Source organism: Lycorma delicatula, chromosome 6, assembly GCF_047948215.1.
Source record: "Lycorma delicatula isolate Av1 chromosome 6, ASM4794821v1, whole genome shotgun sequence".
Taxonomy (NCBI): Eukaryota; Metazoa; Arthropoda; class Insecta; order Hemiptera; family Fulgoridae; genus Lycorma; species Lycorma delicatula.
Window position 1 is genome coordinate 150,570,844 of NC_134460.1, and position 23,760 is coordinate 150,594,603.

At 29.1% G+C, this 23,760-nt stretch overlaps 1 protein-coding gene across 1 annotated transcript in view; it reads left to right on the forward strand.

Annotated features, from left to right (window-relative positions):
• Positions 1-19,985, forward strand: part of LOC142326377 (uncharacterized) — a 699,229-nt gene extending 679,244 nt beyond the window's left edge. The window contains exons 5-6 of the mRNA XM_075368833.1: positions 647-778; positions 5,014-19,985. Of these exons, the coding sequence (XP_075224948.1) occupies positions 647-778; positions 5,014-5,131 (250 nt within the window). The 3' untranslated portion in view covers positions 5,132-19,985. The remainder of the gene's footprint in view (positions 1-646; positions 779-5,013) is intronic.
• Positions 19,986-23,760: the final 3,775 nt, after the last annotated feature.

Sequence of the window (23,760 nt, forward strand, 5' to 3'; positions counted from 1 at the left end):
TCATCAGAGTTCAAACGTCAGAGTGTGCAAAGATGATTCATAACCTGAAATTTCATTTGTACAAGATTCAAATTGTTCGAAAAGTGAAATTTAATGATTGTGTATTGTGTTTGCGCAATTTTGTGAAAAACTGTTGTCTAAAATCGTTGAGAATGCTAACTTTATTGAAAATCTTTGGATGTCAGATGAATCCTGTTTTCACTTAAGTGGATATGTGAATAAACAGAACTTGCGTTTGTGGGTACAAACAAACCCTGCTCAGTTATATTATATAACCGTAATATATATCAGATAAAATCAAATTTTATTACACTCATGGTAAGGTTGGGGCCATTATATAGAAAGTGTAGAATTGTGTATTATTGTGAGTGAAACCATAATAACTCCACATAAGCTTTGCAGCAGATCAAGGAGTATGTAGGGACACAGCTCTATGCATACACAGATTCATTGAACAAATAATTTGTAAATACAAATGTCATATAAAATGTTTAAAATTTGTACTAAGTCCACAATGTATATTTGTGTAAAGGTAAGAGACTTCTCGAACACTCTGTATATTAATTTAAATAGTGTAAAATACGATTTCCTTTCTTCTAGTGTCATACTATCGCATAAAGTTTTTATTGCCGTTAATATTTTTCAGTTGCCGATGTCCAAGTGAATATACAGTAAGGCACCTTGCTAATGGATCCTGCATGTGTGATTGTTTTGATAAGCAGAGAGATTGTATCAAATACAAAAAAGGGAGAGAGTACTTTAATCACCATGATCGATTGTAAGTAAAAAATAAAGATATAATAATTGTTTAAATTAGGTGTAATTATACTATACTATGATTTTTAATACTTTTTACAGTTGAATTTACAGACAACTCGAAATAACTAGTGAAAACATGAAAAATTTCTTGCTTATTGAAGGAATTTAGTAATTAGATAGAATATGATATACTTTACTTGAATTTTTTTCTTATGTGTATATGTTGAAAATTTAATTGTTGCATGTTTAGTATAACAAAATTGCTATTGGACTTATTTGCTGCTTATGGCTATTTAAAGAAATTGAAATCTCAGTATCATACGATTTGTTAATATAAACCTTAAACTGTGCCATTAATGATGCAGTTTGTAGTTTCTGTATCTTACATAATGCATTTATTATACATTATGAAAAATACACTTCATTTTAGATAGTGTCTGATACTGATTAATTGATGAAAAGTTTTCATATTTTACATAAACAAAAAAACTACTCAATCAATTGCAACCAAATATGCTTCTTGGTATAACTAAGGTTTTTACCTATATTTCATCTTGAAAAAAAATCTAGTAGTGAAGATTTGCCGGTTGAAGTACAAACTTTAATGAATTGTGAGTCTCTATCACTGTGTGAGCTGGGTTTGAGCTGAATGATTTGAATTTAATAGAATAAATAATATTACAAAAATAATAGAATTAAATTTATGTTAAATAAAATAATATTAAATAAATTTTTGTTTAACTATAATGGGTTTCCTATGAGGACTGTGAGTGAAGTTGGAGTGTTGAGGTATGCGAGCACCTCATGGGAAGCTAGACAAATCATCACCATCAACTGGTAACAAACAATGTGCCTATGGGGCATTTTTATAAGTACAATGGGGTGCTCTTATAATATATCTGCAAACAATCATCTGATTTGCAAAATTTAACAGGGTATTGTTAGTAAATTGAAGCCTAACTTTTGCATGCATCAGTTTCACTCTCGATCTAACAGATCACACTTATTCAGAACTGTGCATGTGTGTGTGTGTGTGTGTGTGTATATATGTATAAAGTTTTTCTGTTTCTTTGTCGTCATATCAAGAGAGAACCAATCAATCATTTATCTACTTTCAAATTTGCAGGATACATTCATGTTACCCCAGGGAAGGTTTTAAGTTATTGATTGAGGCCCTAGCTTCCTTGTACATAGTTACTAATATTCTGTGTTTTGTAATTTTGTTTCTTTTTCAGATTTCTATAAAGCCTGAATACTATAATTATTATTTATCAGTGTTATTCTTACAACCAGGAGGATAATGTATAGTGCAGAGGTCCAGGGTTTGAGACCTGTGGGTAGATGGGAATAGTGACTGCAGGTGTCCAGGGCACCAGTTCCCATGGCAAATTGAGACTGGCAAGTGAAGCTAGCTCTGCGGCCATGGAGTTGGCCCCTTGGTGCCAGGAGCCCATGAGTTGGCTTCGGGATTTGCCTGGGCTGACCTGAGAGGTTCTGGCTAGACAGGTTCTGCTAGTTATATAATATTTTGTGTTCTGTCAGCTGAAAGTATCCTTAATTTTTTTTGTTATGTCTTATGCTATTTACTATCGTACTTACTTGTTACATTAAAATAGCAACATATTATTGGCCATGGAAATAAGATTTTATGGGAAAAATCAGAGGTGGGTACTATATTCTCTATAATTACCATATTTTTTCCCCCATCAATCTAGTTCCAATGAAAACTTGCCATAACTTCCTTTTTTCACTTTATTAATTTTTAAAACTTTTTCATCTTAAATTTCATCAAACAAGTTATTTTTTATCACTTTTCATAATATTATATTTTAACAAGTCTACTTTTTACCAATTTGGCATTCTTAATCATTCATGATTTGTTGGCCAAAAGTACTGTGTTCATAAAAATCTATTAAAAAAAAACTTTCTTAAACAGTCTCTTTTAACACATAAATATATTACATTTTATATAACTGTTTTTTCTTTACATGTGCCTTTTCATTAAGTAATCCCCTACCTAAAATCTTGACATCAGTTGATCTTGCATCACTAATTTACATCACTTCTAAAATCAATATACCCACTTTTTTGTATTGTACAATTTGTTGTAATTATATAGTACTGTATAAGAGATAAAAATTAACTGTAAAAACCAGTGCAGTGTAAAAATTAAGTGAGATCTCTTATTAAGTTAATATTCAGACTTGATTTGAAATGCACTGTTGGTATAATACAATTGGAATTACGTACTACATTGTTCTATAACACATCAATTTACCATACACTGTTACTGATTACCCTTTCAGCATTTCATGCTCCAAGTAATGAAATTTTGAAAGGGTAATAAGGGAGCTCATATTTTCTAATGAATTCCTTGAGTAAAATAGTTCCAAACTAGAAATCCAAATTACGTTTTTGGCTTACTCCTAATGATCTTATGTCATAGGCAGATTGAAAAATCACAGTTATTGTAAAGAGTCTACAACATTTTGCAGTGTGCCCAACAAATTGGAAAATTATTTAGCAATTTTTAATGAGCCTGATATTTTTCAGGCTTATTGTGATGAGCCCATACAACTTTAGGGTAATTAGAAAATGTGCAGTTGTTTGCACACTTTTTATTCCAAATCAGTGGGTATCTGGAGGTATTTGCAGAAAAATTATCGAACCATTAATCTAACCAATTACCAAATAAAAATATGGTATTAATGTAACCAAAAACCTACACTCGCTAACCTTGACTAGCAAGTGTAGGTTAAGTTTGGTTTGATTATATTTATAATTAAGTAATAATGCTTATATTGGACCTCTATTTATCTTAATGAGCAAACACTTTTTACTGACACAGTTTTAAGGAATTCTGTTACTTGTAATTCTGAGTTAATGATAGCAGTCAGTAGCTCTTGTCGATAATAAGGTTTAAATGCCTGAATAACTCCTTGGTCTAATGGTTGTATCAAAGATGTGGTGTTCTTGGGTGAAAAAATTGCAATTATTTTCCCACCTTTAAATTTCAGGAAGTCAGTAGGTGGATGAGCAGGGCATTTGTCAAGAAGTAATAAAGCTTTTTCTTACAATTTTCGAACTCTTAAATAATTTTTAACGCAAGGCACAAATTCGTACTTATCGTTTTTAAACCATATTAGAAAAATATTACACGTTATCCAAGCATTTTTACTATTTTTAAAAATAACCGGTAATGAATTCATATTAACGTTTTTGATGCAACATGGGCTGGCGTATCTTGCTAACGAGCAACGGCTTAAGTTTATGATTTCCTGACTTATTGGCCCACAAAAGAAAAGTTACCTTTTCTTTGTTCATTTGCATACCAGACTTTTTTGGTGCCCGCTTCATATCTAATGTTTTTGTTGGCAGTAGTTTATAATACAAAGCAGTTTCATCACTGAAGTTATTCTCTTCTATCACTGATTGTAATATTGTTTGTGAAAAATGTTTGGCTGCCATCGCATTTGCTGAACGAGATTCTCCTTCGATATTTACTTGGTCTATGCCATGATGGATTTTTATTAAAGGACCTTTTATCATTGTATTTTCTTGTGATCTTGACACCTTACCATACTTCTTGAAATTGGAATGATGGTTTTCCAAGGAACATCTTCTGGACATATTTAATTACATTATAAATGACTAATATCTTCTTTTAAGGTAACAATAACTAAAGTGTTATTTATTTTTCATTGAATCATTTGTAAAACTTTTTTAAAATAAATAACAATTTACTGTTTTTAAATATTTGTCTTTTTGATTCATTAAAAATCAATTAACTAGAAAAAAGGCCCACTGCGATAATGTTACATGGTTTATACTTTATTACACATGATTTTGTTAAATGTTTTTGCCAATTGTAACTAAATAACATTCATGAATTTAGCATACTAACAACAAAAACTTTTAAAATGAAAGCTTCAAAATCCTGAACGTTTTTAGCAGTTTCTTCTGTAGTGATTTTTTAACACATGATTAACTAAAAAGTAAGTATGAACTAGACTAATCAGAATAGCACATCTGTTGTCAGAAGTTGAAAAACCCTCTGACAACAGATCTGTTTATTAACCACTATCTGTATACTGGTTAGTATATTGTAGCCACCATGTTTTTTTTATTCTGGATGTCAGATGTCAAGGCTTCTCAGTTATTTTTTCATGTTTAATTGAAACATCCCTGATAAAACGATATACTTTATAAATTAACAGTGAAATGAAATAAGAAAATATTTTTGTATTGTTTCAGATGTATTGAAATGGAAACATGTTTGCAACCCTCTTGTGATTTTGGAGTGTATAATCGACGATCTGGAAGATGTCCAAGAAAGCATGAAAAGTTAAGAACATGGTCAAGATTTACATAAACAAAAACTTTTTTTATTTTGTTTAAATTTCATGTAATCAAAAAGAAGACTTACCTTTTTTGTATTTTTCATTGCAATCTGATAAATATTCGAAGTAAAATATTAACATATTAAGTAAAATTAGTTCATGATGTTTTGTATGCAAATATTGTATCAGATTGTTATGAGGAGCTTCAAAAATTCAGTTGTTAGATAAACGACATGGAAAATTATATTTGCAATATTATTACATTGAATACATGCTGTAGTGATACATATGATTTTCTTTTAAAAAAAAAATGTATAAATTTCATTTTTAATTCCTAGGTTTAAATTGAGAAAGTTTTAAAGCTTTTTGAAATATGGGAACCGAAGGAATAAATAGATTTCAGAAGTTAGTAACATAAAATTAGATCCTTCATCTTTAAAAGGTGTGAGGCACATTAAATTTTTTCATTAATTTGAAAATATCACTACATAGTAGAACTTATGTGTAGAGTTCTCCATTTGTTAAAAAGCACAGCATCGATATTTAGATTTGATGATAAGCATATTTATCTTGTCAGCATGTTGATTAACTGCAGAACAGATTTCAAATGTATAATCTTGGTGTTGATTGTGTGTAATCAGACCTAATGAATTTTAATACTTCTTGTAGCAACAACCACCTACTCAACTGAACCTATATTAGTTAGTATGCCTTGGCCTACATCAAGTGATAGCTTTTCTTGTGCATTTGAACTTATCTACTCACTCAAAGATATCTGAAGTATATATTCCATTACTTTCTCTCTCTCTCTCTCTCTCTCATACATATATATATGTAGAGAGAGAGAGAAAGAGAAAGAAAGAGAGAGTGAGAATATCTATATGTACGGTCAAACCTCTATATAACAAAATCGAGAATCCTGGGAAAAATTCATTAAATAGAGGTTTTCGTTATACATTTATTTTTCTTAAGAGTGCTACAAAAAAAAAATGTTAATGTATTTTTTTATGTTAGGCAATACATATTAATCTAACACATTGTATGTAATGTATAAGAAGTATGTATCTTGAATAATGACTTACCTCGTACTTGGAATGGATGTAGGCTATACTTAAAAGCTTGTTGTACTCAGTTGTAGGTTGACACATTGTATTTTTATTTCTAGCAATAATTTTTCCACAACAATAACAAAAATGAATACACATTTTTTTTTAAATCGATTAAAAATCCACTAGTCCTAATGCATTCTTTATTTTTTGATAAGATATCAATAGGTAATGTTTACAGTGTATAATTTTTAATATAGTATTAATTTATTACTTGAAAAAGTGAGTAATTTTCTGTTGTTTTCAGTGTTGAAATAAGGTACTATGTTCAAAAAAACATTTATTTAAATACTTAAAAATACTGTCAGATACTTCATCTTTGAGTTGTAGTCTAAACCTAATTGTTTTAAATGACTGTAAAATCTTTTAGTTGGTAGGTTTTCTCTCCTCCTGCTGGTCTTCACAATTTTTGTCATCATCATCTTCTACTGGTTCAGAGGAATTAACATACGAAATATGTCGTCATCTGGAAAGTTAGAAACCGTAACCTGTTCATCAGCAATGATGAAATCTTCCAGTATAACTTCGTTACTCACATTTCCAGTTGTTTGGAAAAAATTCCAGTGACTTTTTAACTGTACTAGTGTCATATCATCTTCATTCCATTCTGTCGTGGTGGTAGAGAAACCAGCTTTACAAAAACAATGGAACACTGATTCATCACTAACATCATTGGTCGATACTTTTCATAATTCAGAAATGCACTGCCGGAGGTCAACAATATTAACAGGGCCAGTCTCATTGTTCTCTACAATAATTGTAATTTTTTTTGTGCTTTTTTTTTAGTGCAGTTTAAGATTTTTAATTACCCCCTGATCCATCAATTGTATAATTTATTAACTTTTATGTTATTTAATAGAGAATTAATGTCTTGAGGATGTCTCGTACGATTTTCAAAAAAAAGTACAATTTTTCTTTTTTGTCTTGTAATCTGTTAATCTGTTTGTCCAGCTCTTTTACTTTATCTTTAAAAATGTCAGTAGTCATCCACACCTTTCTGTTAAATGTGTAGACCTCTAGAGATTTAACTGCTTGAAAACAACATAGAGTTTTAGTTTTGCCAATTACCAGCATTTTAAGTCTTTCAGTCCCTAGAATATTTGCAGCCAGTAACACTGTAACTCTTAGTTTATTATGTTTATCACCAAAGCACAGATCATTTTTAAAAGTTAACATTTTGTCAGGTAAACATTTGAAAAATAGACCTGTCTTGTCCATGTTGAAAATGTCTTTTCATGGATATTCTTCTAAAATCAGTTTTAAGACAGTGCTTCCAAGTTTCACAGTCACTTACGCTGGCACTGTACTTTCTCCAGAAATTACTTTATGAATAACACAATGTCTTTTTTAAACCTCACTAACCACCCGTTGCTAGCGTAGAAAAATTTGTATCCTAATACAGCTCCAAATTCCAGGGATCTTTTATGCGCTGCCTTTTAATTTTTTCTCACCAGATTTTGTTTATCCCGGTTTAGTTCTTGCAGTCACACATCCTGATTTTTTAAATTGTTTACAATGAACTCGGTAGGATTCTAAATTTTTGTGTGATATTTTTATAACACCTTTGTCAACTTCATGTATAATGCTAATTTTTTCTGAAACACGATGGCACTTCCGTTTGATATTGTATATGTCACACTAAAAAAACAGTATAGTACAGTACTGTATAATGTGAGTAACATAATCCAAAGACAGCGACTGCCTGAATTAATCCCAGGAAAAGTTATTGCTGAACTGTACGTATGAACTGAACAATAGAGGGAGTATATGTTAAATGTTTTCTAAGAATTCTATTTATGTCTATCTACTGTGGACAAATGTCTCTTTTAGATAAAAGTATACACAGTAATTTTAGTGCTTTGCATTAGTTAATTGATTTGGGAATTGCACTATTTTAATGTATAGGCAGGCAATAACTGCAGAACACGGGTTTAAATCTTTTATTAGAATTTTACTGTCAATGTGTTATAAGAGAATGTTGGGAATTTTCACTTTACCTGTTCAATAAAAATAACCTGTCATTCTTGACTGTTGTCAAGAATAGTTTGTGTTTGTATACAGGTACATTTACGTATGGAAATCAAAAACAACTACCTTAAACTCACAGAGATGTCCAAAACACTAAATTTTATGTCATTATTTAAAAAAAAAACATTTTGTAAAAGTTACTGAATGTTACTACATACTGTATTATGTTAATATACAGTGTCACAATTTTATTATAAAGAGGAATACATTATTTATACATAGTTTTATTAAAATTTCACGGTGCAGTAAACAAATTTGTAAAATCAAAGTTTTTGTAATATCGAGGTTCATTATATAGAGGTTCGACCATATATGAAATGTGTAATAAAATGCAGCTGTACATGTGAATTTTTTATTAAATATGAAATTTCTATATATAGACAGTTGTTAAATAAGTATTTTAACAATTATTCAATTACAACATAAGTTATTTTTTGGAACTGATACTTTGCGAGTTGTGTATTTGACCTGTTGGAGTAACAATACTTATAATGTAGTGACAATAAGTCATTATGCCAAAAAACAAGTGGGTAAGTAAATTAGTTAAAAATAAAACTTGTTTTCTGCACATAGCATTGAGATTTGTACGTTGTTGGTTGCTTCAGCCATGTCACATCAGTACATCAGATGGATCATACCTTGTACATGCTATTTTCCCTTTTGCATGCCAGTATATTTTTGTTTATTATAACATAAATTGTAGTTGAAAATATTTTAGCTCAAAAAACAACTAAAAAATCTGCCTTAAGGTTGACTTTTATGAATTTGAGCCTTCAATCAATATGCTAAATGAATTTCAATAAAAACTATTTACATTATGTTAACACAATTTGGAATGGTAATAAAATAATTATGTAAATGATCTTTTTCATAGCGGTTTAGTAATTATTGTTAAATGGTTTCAATGTTATTTAAATTTCATAAAATAGAAATTAAGTATTATTTTAAAAATTATAAATATTTAGTTGATTTCTGTAGAATATACAGATTACATACGTTTAATGTCATAGAATAAATAAAATAATACAAGTTAGTTTTATTAAATATTTATCACTCTATGAAAACTTGTAAAAATAATTGCATGCTTAAAAAATATTTCATATTTACTTAATTTAGCTTATTAATTCATTACAATAATTAATTAGTAGTTATATATTCTAGATTTTCAATGATACATATGCATTAAAAATAGTACAAAGGTTTTATTATAAGTTAAGCAATAGTAAAAAATGAAAATGGAAAATATCTGAGCATAGTTGCTGCTTGAACATGAACATGTTTTCAACAAAAATATATACGTGAAATAAATGTACATCCAAACAGCATTTCATTTCCTTAGGATATCATTTAAAAAAACTATCTATCTTGTAGCTACTGTCACTGCACTAATGTTGTTTAATTGGTTTGCGTTATATAGGTATATTGGTGGCATTGTTTGTTTTATAGTCCTTTTACCAAAAAATAAAAAAAATAAACTTAAATATTTTCTCATTCGAAATTTAGCACTAAGAATAAGGACAGATGTTTAGGTAAATGTATATATAATTTTTCAAAATATAATTCTAGGTTAAGATCAGCAATGATGTGGTATATGATGTGTGAATATTTTATTAGGTAGATACTGTTTTAGAATTTTGCTTTAATTTTTTAATGCATCACTTTCTTGTTACTATACCATTTATTTCTTTTAGAAATTTATTCTTTCAATGCCTTTAATACATGAAAAAATAAAATTTAATTGTATTTTGAAGGAATATTTGTACTGTAATCTGCTTTATAGAATCTGGTTTTATTTCTCTGTGCCTAAATTTTCAGTAATTCATTTAAGAACACAATAAAATTTTATTTTGAAATAATGCAGAAAATATTATTTAAAAAAAATTATGTAATTATAATTTTTATTTATATTTTTAAAGTTTAATAGCTCACTTTCAAAATTATGCTATTAATATTTTCTGGAATTTCAGTGTTTTTATTAATTGTGGTCATTCTTTACTCAGTTAAGTAAATAAAAATATTTTAAATTTAAAAGATTTTATTTATTTTTTGTCCGATAATAATTATGAAAGATAGAGATTTTAAAGTAGGGTGATACAAGATCTGAATAGAAATTTATAATTAATTTTAACCCCAAATCATTATTTTCTATAGATAACTCAAGAATTTACAGCGATTAAAAACTAATGTTTTATTGAATCTTGATAATACAAGGAACATTCAATAATTAATGAGAAAAATTGATGTAGAAAAAACTATTTATTCATTGACAATGAAACTTACACTACTTTTCAACATAGTCTCCAGCAACATTTAGATACTTGTCTCACTTTTCTGTGAGGATTCTGATTCCTGCAGCATAGAAGTATCTACTTTGCTGTTTGAACCATTTGTGTACTGCTTTTTTGACCACTTCATTGTTAATGAACTTCTTGTCATGTAAAAAGTCTTTGAGCGGGCCGAACAAATGAAAATTGGTTGGGGTGAGGTCTGGGCTGTAAGAAGGATGTAGCAACAAATGCGAATCCAGGTGTCTTTATGGGTTTGAGCCAACTGTCTTGGAACCTTACTTGAACATGTTTTGTGATAATTTAGCACATCATAAATGATCGAATGCACAGTTCCCAACACTAATATTACAGAAACTAGCAATTTGGGAAATTCTGACTCGCTTGTTGCGCAAATAAGATAATTTATGCAATTTTGCAGCGTGGTAGTCGACACTTCAACCAGTCTTCCAAAGCGATGGAGATCAGTCACACTTGTTCTGGCCGAATTAAACTGTTCCACCCAGTTATACACATTACTACTGTTTAAAGTCTTTTCACCATACTATTTCAACATTCTTGAGTAAATTTTTGCTGGTTTCACACCTGATAGCAAACATCGTATCAGTGAATGTTGTTACTCTTCTGGTGTACACGTTTCAAGCAAAGTTGAATCTTGAAATCAACAAAGGAGGTTATGTCTTGATTAATTATGATCAAAAATCCAATTAAATGTGTTCCCAAGGTTGCCGACTTGACCCTCAAAAAGTTTCATTGTCATTGAATGAAACGCTTTTTTTCTATATCAGTTTGTCCCGTTAATTATCACTGAACGTCCCTTGTAATTAAGGCTAATTAAGTAATTTTATATATATGATGGATTTTAAAATTTTTTGTCTTATTCATGTTTCTTAGTACACCCCACTAAAATTTATTTTATATAAACGATATACACGCTGCAAGTTGCTGATCTTTGTACTAGAATATTTATGTAGATGTATTTATTATATATTTAGATTTCTTTCACAATCTAAATTTTATCATATCAGTGAAAATGTGTTCATTATTTCTAGTATCAATCAAATCTAGAATCGCTTAGTTTCAAACTAAAAAGAAAATTCTGAAATTTAGAAGAAAAAAATTCTAAAAATTTTTAATACTGCTTGATGGAACTGATTGAAAATTTAAATATCTGTTACATTATAAATATTTTTTTTTTATCGACTAGTTTAACTATAATATTTTATAAACTGTATAAAAATCCATACACACAGTCATTAAATAAAATTAAAAGTATAGTCTGTGAATTAGTGCAGCTGTACTTGGTTTCATAGTTAATGAATGTCATCAGGAAGTAAAAAATATATACATATATATATATATTTTAACATCATAAGGAGACATTTAAAATGCTCATACTGTTAATAATACTGTCATTAATAATAATCAATAGATATTGCTTTTAATTGTGGTCAGTAGTAACATAAACTTAGTAGTATATAAACTTTACAATTTTTATCAGATTTAGACTGTAGCTTAGTATTTATTAGATATGTAAAAATTTTAATTAAATAAAACAGTTCTTTTGTTAAATTTATCTATTACTATTAAATAATTTTTAATTGAATTAGTTGATAATATTGTATTAATTTATTAATCTTTTTAATGGAGCAACACTGCCAGTATGGAACTTTTTGTATAAATATACAAAAAGTTGTACCATTCTACTTCTGTTTACTACTTTGGTTCTTAATATTTTCAATGTTCAATTTAATTATTATATAAGAGTAATTAATATTATTGTTACTACTAATAATTTTTATTGAACTACAAAAAGTGATTATTTTTCTCGTAGTTATTTGAAAATTTTTTTTTTTTTAATTACTCCTAAATTAAGGAATAAACATATAGTGGAGGTTCCCAATTTTTTAGAATATGCCTAAAAATATCTGGAGTTCTGAATGCGTTGGTTACTGGCTATGGTGATATAAGCTGTAGTAGCAGCTTGTAACTGAAAAGTATGTAGAACAGTAAAAAAATAAAAATCTAAAAAATCTGTCTTTTGAAGTTTCGTGCCTTAAGAAGACATTAAAAAAAACTTAATAAAAAAAATAGATTTATGTAAACTGTAAATAATCTGTGAAATTTTTTTTATTGCAGTGCTTTCAAGTCCAAAAATCTATTTTTGTCAGACATATGTTTCTGCATTGTATGTTGGCCTTATACCTCTGAATTGATTTTCTTCAAATTTGGTAGACAAAGTACTACCTTCAGGGAGAAACAATGTATTATCTTTGCAAAAATTGGAAAAAGGGGTGAGGTGTTTTGGCTGAAAAAAATTTCATATCTTTTAGTTATATCTTGCTTCAGAAAAGGAGTTAATGAGAGTTTTTGCATCTATATTTTCTACATCAATACGTCTGCATGCCACTATAAAAAAAATTTTTATCTCATTTCCAATTGTCTACGGTAACAATAAGTATTTTTTTTAAATTGTGTTTTAAATTTAATCTCACAACTTACCTGTTGTGTTGAAAATATAAAAATATTAATTTTTTAAAAAATTTTAAACTAAATTTTAAAAACATTTAAACAAATTTAAATTTTTTTAAAAACAACTTTATACCAACTCCCGATGAAAAACCATCTACCTGATAGTTCCGATAGTCCAGAACACTATCCATTAAAATTTTATTTACAAAATAAAAATGTTACGCAATTCATTGCCAGTTTTTTTCCTCCAGTAGGAATTATCTACCCATTTTTTTTATCATTGTCGGTGGGTGATGGTCATGCTCTACTCACTTGTTTTATTAATAAAAAAAAAAAAAAATTGAAGTAAAACACATTGTGAACTGCCACAAACAGATAAACATGTTCAATAATAGATTTTGCTTTTTTAATTACGTTCTTTAACGAATTAATTTTTATTTATTGTTTAGAACTTTATTATATTCGAAAAATGAAAATAATTAATTGAATCCAGGTTTCGAAGAACCAAAAACAACTAGATTGATGACTCAAAGAATTTAGAAACTGGTAATTCAGAAAAAAATAGATGGTTAATGATATATTCAACAGTAATTTAAATTTTATTAAGATAATAAGTATTTATTATTTAAAGTTGAATTTTCAGGTATAAAATACTTCAGGAAATTATTTTTTTTGTATTAAAATACACAAGGGTTATCATCAGCAAACTCTACATTCTTCATGATTAAAATACAGCTGTGAGGCTGTACCAGATACATTTCTGCAGCAGAAGTTCCATAATAGTTTTTTTGTAAGTTCTTTTATCTAAAATAACAGTCATGTATGCTTCTCTTCTGCTTTAAATTCTGAAGTACCTAGGTCTTAATGAGTCGGTTAAACTTTTAATCTTATTTCAGAACCTGCTTTTTCATGTTTATTATCGATGCTGATGTCTAATACTTAGTTTTTTATCATCTTGATGTAATCACAACCACAATAATACTAATTCTTCCTGGATATGGGCTGCAATAGTTTCTATGATATAATGAAAGTTAAGTTCTAGAGATATACGTTTTTAGAATATGAAAATGCATGGTTTTTATACGGTGAACTAATGAACAGAGATTTTGGGGTTTCTTAATATCAATAACCCTAAATGTATTTTTCATATCCATCATTGTAGGCGATGAAATGCTTTCAAGGATATTAAAATGCATATTAATAAAATAATGCATAGCAAAAATAATAATTTATCAGCGTTCATTTCAGCTTATAAACATTCCATTTGAATGTAGTTTGTAGGTCTCTACCTAAAACCTTTACACACTTTCTACATAAATTGTGGATAAATCCTTTTAAAAAAAAAAATATTTATAAAACAGACATAAAATAATAACACTGTCAATAGTTCAAATATTAATTTATAGAGTTGTGCCTGGATTACGTCACAAAATTTACCTTGTAAATTTTATTTTCTAATATAAAATATACAAATGGACTGTTTGAATCAATATTTATTAAATATGCATATGTTTCTTTACATTGAAATATGAATCTGTTTTACTTTTTTTTTAACATTCAGCAAAAATTGGAAATTTTTATACTGTTTTTCTTAATGTTTGTAGTATTTAAAAACAACCAATATAAAAAATTAAATACAGCTTTAATAATTTCATTCAAAATATAGTTTTTGAATACTTAGTACTTATGTAAATGGTAATGCGTTATTGTCCATAATCAAAAGTTACTATTTTGAGTAGTGATCAACTATGCAGAGACCAGCATCAACGTCCTCCATTTCTTCATGAAGACTTCATTATGTCTGCAGTGATATATATATATATTACTCAAATTTAAAAAGTTTTAAATGTGTTAAAACTTGTAACGCTTTTAAAACTAAATGTTCTTATATTTTTAGGTTTCAAATGAAACAAAAAATATAAAAACTCAATGCAACAGGAAAAAAAGAAGTTTAAAATTTAGCAATCATTCTTTTATCGTACTTTTAAAATTTTTATTTTATTAAGTCTCTTGATTTCTTTTTATTATAGAGTTCAACTCCATAAATTCAGCTTCTTTTTTCTTTTTTATCGTCCGATGATTTTCATGAACATTTTATTTATACTTACTTGTGTATTACATTAATTCTGTTAAGCAAAGGTTTTTCAAGCAAACCTTTTTTTACAAGACACCCTTTTCTTATGAGAATTTTTTTAAGACAATTCATTAATTGTTAATCTAAACCCGATCTTGTACACCATTTTATTAAATATTTTAATGCGTAAATAATATCTTAGTTTGCTGTGTTATATTTACTATTGATCAAACTATGAAAGAAATGTTTCTTAATAGGTAACAAAATTTCTTTTAAAAATTTTAGTAAGAAAATAATTAAAAATCACATACTCTTTCAAATGAGTGATGAATTACTAAGGGATATGAATTCCTTCTGTATTGAATTACGACTGCAAAAAATTCATTTACTTCCGTACTTACAAAATATAAAAGTTTTAAAAATCGAGGAATAAATTAGAAAAGTTTTGTTGAAGTACAAATAAGTTCTGTTTATTCAAATTATTTCTGTTTCAAGTTTTGTTCTTATTGCAACAAACTTACAGGCATCGCAACTTATTGCGATGCCTGTTTTTGCGATTACTATTATTAGGAAAAAACTTTGCGATTACTCCCATTTACTCCAAAAATGACTGCTGAATTCTCATTTGCGCCACAGTAAGGAGATAGGTGTGACTTATCAAAGAAGAGTCATTTAAAAGAACACAATTACTTTTATACAAAATTTTCAAAGGTACCAAAAAATTAAAATTTTTGTGTTTACACAACACAGCCCCTTTTTGTAGGAAAATTCAATATAAAGGAACTATTTTCGGTTTTTTAAGAAATTACTTGTACCGATACTAAATGTGCTAGGTGAACAATTTTGCTTACTTTGCATTGTAAAATTTAAGAATAATTAATTATTACATTTAATTAAAATAATATTCCGTGAATTTATTTGAGTTTACTATTTCGTACAATATTAAAAAGGTATACGCCGACTGAATTAGAACCAAAATTAATTTGCATTGGATAGGGATCGAGTGACTTGAAGATTGTAATTTACTCTGTCACGTTCTTAGTGTACTCTTCAGTATTCAGTTAGCTTGTCGAGTGAAGAATAATCTAACGTTGGGTTTGTGTTAACGAATTCATCATGATTCTGCTGAGTCATGTTCCTTGTATCGGTGCCCGTTCGCAACGCGGCCGTATCTATATACAACACTATAATCATTAGCGGGCATATAATTAATTTGTCATACAGTAGTCGTAATCAAAATATAATGTTACGTCTTATCAATTCTATTAAAACAAAAGAGTGATCTTTCCATACAATCGGTTTGTTATTAGTAAGTTTCGTGTATTAAAAGTAATTTTATTGTGTATAAAACTGACGAATTGGCAAGATGCAGTGACAAAACCGTGCTTCGATTACCTCCCTATCATTGTGTACCCAACCCATTAAGAGTTAAAATTAAAAGTTACGTAGCGTCAGAACATACCGCTTTTATAATATTTGATGATAAAAATTTACGCTTGAAACATCATCGATAAAACAGGCCAGCAGGAATGGGAAACCCGTGTAAAACATGTCAGGGAACCGAATTATTGGTAATCGGATAATATAATAGAAAAAAATATCGAACTTCCCGTTGTAGCTCTCAATACTGACAGCACTACGGATTTCTCTCTGTCAGATGACGAAAACTGAATTCAATTTACGATTTGTTTATTATCATATAAATTTAATCAAGATATTAGTGAAATTTTATTGTTTGTGGACAACTCGCTTTTTCATAACTCTTAAAAAGATCAAATAAAATGTCTTAATTTCTTTAAATTTAAAACGTATATATAATTTTTGTAAAATATAACAACGCGTGGTTGCTGAATAGTAGTTTATTTTAGCATCAGGATTTACAGGAGTTGCTTGTGAATCGGTCGCCTGAACGGTCGTACGCGCATTCTGTTTACTTTGTAAACACTATATGCCGACCGATTAAGATATAAACACATCGGTGGTCGGTATTAATGAATTAGTTGTAACGCGTTTTATAAGAAAACCCTGAGACAGAGGTAAGAAATTTTTTTAAATATATGTTCGATCCATTGGAAGTAGACTCCAGAAAAAAATGATTGTTTTTATAAAAGTATTACTTCGAGAAATCGACCGATAAAACTTTCAGCAATACGACTGGCATTTATAATATTCCATAAAAAAAATTCAGGGGGACTTTCAGACTCTTTTAATAACAAATATTTCTTTCGATTATCTTTGACTGTACGAATATTTTCTACATAGATGTAGATAAAATCATATTTATACATTATTATAATTAGTAGATTTGTAGACGGCTTCTTGATATTATAATTTTTTTTAAGATTTGAAAACAAAAAATAATGAGTATTAAATGTAATGGTTTTATACGTAATATTGTATATTAATTTTATTTATAAAATTTTCATTATAAATAATTATTGTAAGTTTAGTATATTAAAAACTAATACATAATTTAGTTAAGTTAGAATTAGTGTTGAAAGGCCATATTTAAAGAATTTAGTTATATTTATATTAACAATTAATATTAAATTATCAAGTAATCATTTTAAATTTACGGGCAGTACATAGGAATCGCTCGTATTCTGTTACCAATGATAAATATTGATATTATTATTATTATTATTATTATTACAATTATAATTATATTCTGTGTTCATATATTAAAAAATATATACATATTATTATTATTATTATTATTATTATTATTATTATTATTATTATAAATTCTTATTAAAATAATTTAAAATGCACTTAAATTTAATATTATTAAGCTTTAAACCATTAATTATTTAAATGTAATAAATGTAATCATATATAATTCATATTAGTTGTATAACGTTAAATTATAAATTAAATGTATGTTGTTATTTGTATCCGTAATTATTAATGTCTTAAGATTATATTTTAAGTTATTATTTATTTTATGTAATATTATGAGCACAAGGCTGTTTTACTAACAACGAGTCATCATTTTGTACCGGTTTTAATATTAAAAATAATACCCTTATCAACACGACTTTACATTTGAGACGCACAAAAAAAAGTTATTTTTTCTAAAAAATGAAAGTTACAATAGTTTTATACGCATTTAGACATCTTTGAAATATTGCTGCTAATACAGTGCGGCACGAGGAAATGGGAAATCTTGAAGTAACTCTCACAAAAGTAAAAAAAAATGAATTTACAAATTTTATTGTTGAAAAAAAAAAAGAGGTAAATTACGTACCGTTAAGTGTCCCGACACAAAAGATTTCAATTTCTAAAAACGATGCCATAAGATAATGGTAATTCAAACGTATGCATTCCTGGAAGCGAACGCCGAGATTTGTACGGTACTTTGAAACACTTCCACGGGAATTCATGGGACCGCGTATTCTGACGGTTTAAGTTCCTGTACAACTCGAATTTTGTAAGGGTTAAACTTCAAATCGCCGTGGAATATTCGGCGATCGGTCGTTCGGTTTAGGTTCAATGCTGCTGCGAGTTTCCTTGCCGATTGTCACGGGCTCTTTCCGATCAAGACCCGAACTTCGATGTTTTCTGAAGTCCGTCGAACTCGTCGACCGTCGATGAACTAACTAGTTGTCGTCGACGGTGGTTTCTTTTTGAGAACCGAAACCGTCTCCTCGAAATTCTCAACCCGTGTCTTGATGGCGTGGTAAGATGGAACGCGACCCTTACATCCTAAATTGTAATGGCGTCAGAATTCCAGTTGAACAGCAGTCACACCGTCACCGTTCTTGTAAAATGCCTTCACGGCAAACGCACGTCGGGAACCGGTCCACCGGTCCATGATTACTAAACGGGCGGGTAGTTGTGTGCACAGAAGGATGCCGCTCCAACCTTTCTATCAGCTTCTCAGGACTGCCACTGCTACTTTCAAAATTTCCCGTTTTCCTGTGCCACTCTGTATAAAATAAATGTAATTTTGAAATAATTGACTAATTTTTCATACGGATGTAGTAATAACTTTTTTCTTTTCTTTTTTATCCTACGGGACCACAGTTAGGGGCACTGCTTCAGAGGATGAGATGAATGACAATTTTTGTAGCGAGTGAAAATGCCATGCTTGACCGGGATTCGAACCCGGGCCCTCCGGATGAAAGGCCGAGACGCTACCACTCGCGAATTATGATTCTTGATCGATGACATCTGCACGGGTGTAGTTAGAAGATTCTTACAATTTGTTATTGTAAAATCTTTCTACCGTCAATCTGCTCATAACCCTCATTTGATCTATGCACCGCTTCCTTGGTCCTTCCTTCACGCCTTGTTTCTGCCATTTCTTTCTCGATCCATGTTCTATAAGGTCTGTTGCGACGAACCGTTTTACATAAACAACTCAGTTGCATTTAAATTGAAACTTAGTGATCCTTTTGTTTATTACTTTTTGATCTGCGAGTTCATCAAATCTTATCCTGTATCGTTGTTTTCAAGAAGTTCGTTTATTAATAATAAAATAAAGGCGGAACAATGAATAGAGATTAGTTTTCAATTTTGCTTAGTTAAATATGTTATGACATTAATTTCTTTTTATTCTATTGAAGAGAAATTAAAAACAAACCTGCAAAACCGACAGCATAACTTGAAAACAATTCAACAACACAAATACGTACTCTCAGATATGTGAAGATAAATAAAATTTCAATTTAGTATTACTCTTTTTTTATACTCGTTTAATAAGCAGCCAATATTAAAAGCAATTACGAATGTATTCCTTAATGCGTAAGAAATATATTAAGCATACTGTGAGATATGTAATTGAACTTAAGTTATATTATTATTATTATTTGTAAATTGATGTAAATTATTGTCTTGTACAGTGAATTGGAAATAAGTGTTAATGTGTATTTATAAATAAATTTATCATTTCACCGTCTACTTGTTGGACCGTAAAGTATTCTTAGTAAAAAATTACTTCTATTTTTTTTTCTTCCCAAAATTGAAATTTATCACATCTGATTTTAAAAAAAATTGTAAACGCAAAAATGAGAAATTGCAAAACAAAAAAGTGCAAAAATAAAAAAAAAAATAAAAATTCCTTCACGATTTTTCTTTTTCAATTTACTTTTATGAAAAAATAATAATGATTTTTTTTTTATATATGCCCACGTACTCGCATACCGTCTATAAACCTTACTCAAAGGTCAGGGGGAAAAATTAGAATGTGAATCGTATCTTAAGTTATTCTGCAACAATTCTTGCAAAATCTGTTGAAAGATTGTTAGAATTAACAATTTATTTATAAAATACAAACTAATTAATTCATTCTTATAACATTATTAAAATGGGGTAAGATTCATATACTGCAAATTTTTCCTGGAAAAGTTGTCGAACTGAATTTTGTGTCGATCACATGTAAAAGCTCTCGCTGAAGAACAAAAGAGTACTATGAAGGAAGCAATGATAATTGGGAGCGGGAAGTAGCCTCATAAGGGTGATCAAAGATACTAGTAGTTTTAGTTTAGTCTCGGTTGCCAACTATTTCAAAGATGGAAATTTTTTCAGAATCGTGCAAATTATGGTTTGTGAAACAGTGCCTTCCTTGTTCAAACATTTCTACTTTAATTCACCCATTACATAAGAAGGGCGATAGGACAGACGTAAACAACTACAGAGGAATTTCCTTTTTACCGGTCGCATACAAAATCCTATCATCCTGCCTCTTAACTAGAACACAAGAACACCATATCTATCAGAATATCAAGCAGGCTTTAGACCTAACAGGTCATGCCCCGAACAGATCTTCAGCCTGAAAACTATAATCAAAATTAAAAATAACAGAAGCAAACTCATGATCTGCACATTTGTAGATTTCAGAAAAGCCTACGACTCTGTAGACAGGCAATCTCTTTTCCAAATTCTAGAACAGAGGACTACATCAGAAAACTCTAAGATTTAATAGAACAAACATTAACTGGAACTAAATCTAAAATAAAATTTATGGGCAAAATCTCAGAACCCCTTGAAATTAAGACAGGAGTGAGACAAAGGGATGGACTCTCCCCCCTGCTAGTTAACATCACATTGAACAAAGTGATGAATGATTGGGAAGATACACTCAAACAACAAAAATACTGGAAACCGATTTCATTGGGATTTACGAAATTAAATTTAAGTATCCCTTACCTGGTATTAGCAGATGATTTGACAATCCTTGAGAAAGATGAACGGAATGCAATAAAACAAATAGAAACACTCAAGGAATGTGCAGAAAAGTGGGAGTACAAATTTCGTTTGAAAAAACAGTGTTCATCTGCTCCAGAATAGAAATCCCAAATTTGAACACAAAAATAAAGTCCCTCACTTGGAGAATTTATTACGCCAAACAGCTCTGAGAAACCAAGTCAATTGGACCGTCTGCAGAAGCTCAGGAAAGCTCTAGGTTTAGTGCAAAATTTCTACAACAAGAAATCCCTCTTGTGTGAAAGGAAAATCCGGCGTTACAACACAGTTATTAAACCCACAGCATTATATTCCAGTGAAACATTGACCTTAAATAAGAAAACTGAAATAGAAGAAATAATGAAACAGGAAAGAAAGATTATAAGGAAAATATTGGAACCAAGACAAACTGAAGAAGGATACAGATTACAACCGAACAAAATTGTTGGAACATACTCTAATATCGAAACTGACATAAGGAAAAGACAAATGAAATTCTTCAGCCACCTTTGCAGGCTGCCGGAAAACAGACTGACCAAAAGAATAATCGCATACTTAACATCATCATTAAAGGTTACAATCCCTTGGCTTGCAGAAACACGAAAAGATTTAGAACACGCCGGAATTACGCTGGAGGGGATCATAGACAGAAACACATGCAGAAATAAAATAGATAAATGGGAAGTTAAACCAAAGTACCGAATCCTAAACAACATTGTCCGAAATGGTCTGAAGAAAGAAAGAAGGCCTTTTCTAAAAGAATTAAAGAATTTTAGAGGGAAAAGAAGAATGCCAAGCGAAATAAATATGAATCATGAATGCTTAACGGCTTCCATTGGAAGTTCTCGACTTCCAATATAGTTCTCGACTATATATATATATATTATATGAATGTTAACTTAAATGTTATTTTAGTTTATTTTCCTCTTGAGTAGATAGAATTAAATATAAATGACAAGACATATTTTACTTAAAAATATTTTCTTTATTAATCTCTTGGGTTAAGCAATCAGCTATACAACTTATCAATTAAATTCGCTTTGCTTCACTTAGAATTCTCTAAGTTTTCTCAGGTGACAATACACATTCATACTTAATGTTGTATGAATACTTGTCATACTCAACGTATGAATGTGTATTGTCACCTGAGGAAGCTTAGAGAATTCTAAGTGAAGCAAAATGAATTTAATTGATAAGTTTGTATACCTGATTGCTTAACCGAAGAGATTAATAAAGATAATATTTTTAAGTAAAATATGTCTTGTCATTTATATTTAATTCTATCTACTCAAGAGGAAAATAAACTAAAATTCTAAGTGAAATGTAGTGTGTTTAATTTATAAGTTTGTACAGCTGACTGGTTAACCCAACAGATTAATAAAGATAACATTTTTAAGTAAAATACGTCTATATGTATATATTTATTTTATATATTAATATTTCAAGAATATTATTTTGCAAAAAAACACATTCCTGTTTTAAAAGTTATCAATAACATCAATGAACTGAAAATGTGTATTATATCCAATATATTTTTCTACGCAAATTCAATAAAAGAATTGTAGAATAGCAGGATTTTTAGGTTTTCAGATTGGCAACATGCACATCTGATCTGAGTATGGCTGAGCACTTAGGGCTGTTGACAAGTCTAGTTAAGGTTACAGAGAAGTATTAAGATCTTTTACAATAGGAATTTCATAAACTTGAGACAAATGATGAGTTCTTCATGTGAATAATTCAGACTGAAATAGCAAAATTATAAGGCTCAGCCATTCTCTTTGTTTAATTTATTTCTTATGATGTTACCAGAGAATTTCTAAAAAGCCAAATTGTACTGGTACATTGGTTTGCTTCACAATGATCAGATTAATGTGGAACATCAAAGAAGGTTAAGTTACAGATAGTTAATTGTTGTGGGGAATGTTGCTTATTAGAAAGACATATTCCATTTTTACATAACTGAGAGAGAAGGATCATAAAAAACAAAATAAATCTTATTAACTTTGGGATTACAGTTCACAAAATAAAATACTTTTATTATTTCATTATGCCATTATCCAATGTATCCAATTAATAACATATATGTTATGAATTAATACTTTTTTAACTGTAACAAATTTGCAGCGAAGGTTTTCTTGTATCAACCAATTGTGTACGTCCAATCGCGTGGCTACTGTCTTACTGCTTGAGTTCATTAAAATATTAGTGAATATTTGTTAATGACTGATAGATGATAGTTACTAAAAGAAATAAACGTAATTGCATTAAAATAAAATCTATTTTTTTATAAATATACATTTGTTTACAAAATGATTGAATAACTAAAAAGTATGTTTTTAAACAATTTACATGCAAAATATTATATTTATAATGTTTTAAATTATACATAAAGTGTGCGTTTGTAGTATTATAAATTATAGCACTAAAATAGTATCTTTTTTTATAGCTGAATGCTATAAATACGCATATGAAATGTACATACATTAACCGTTAAGAACTTCCGGATTCAA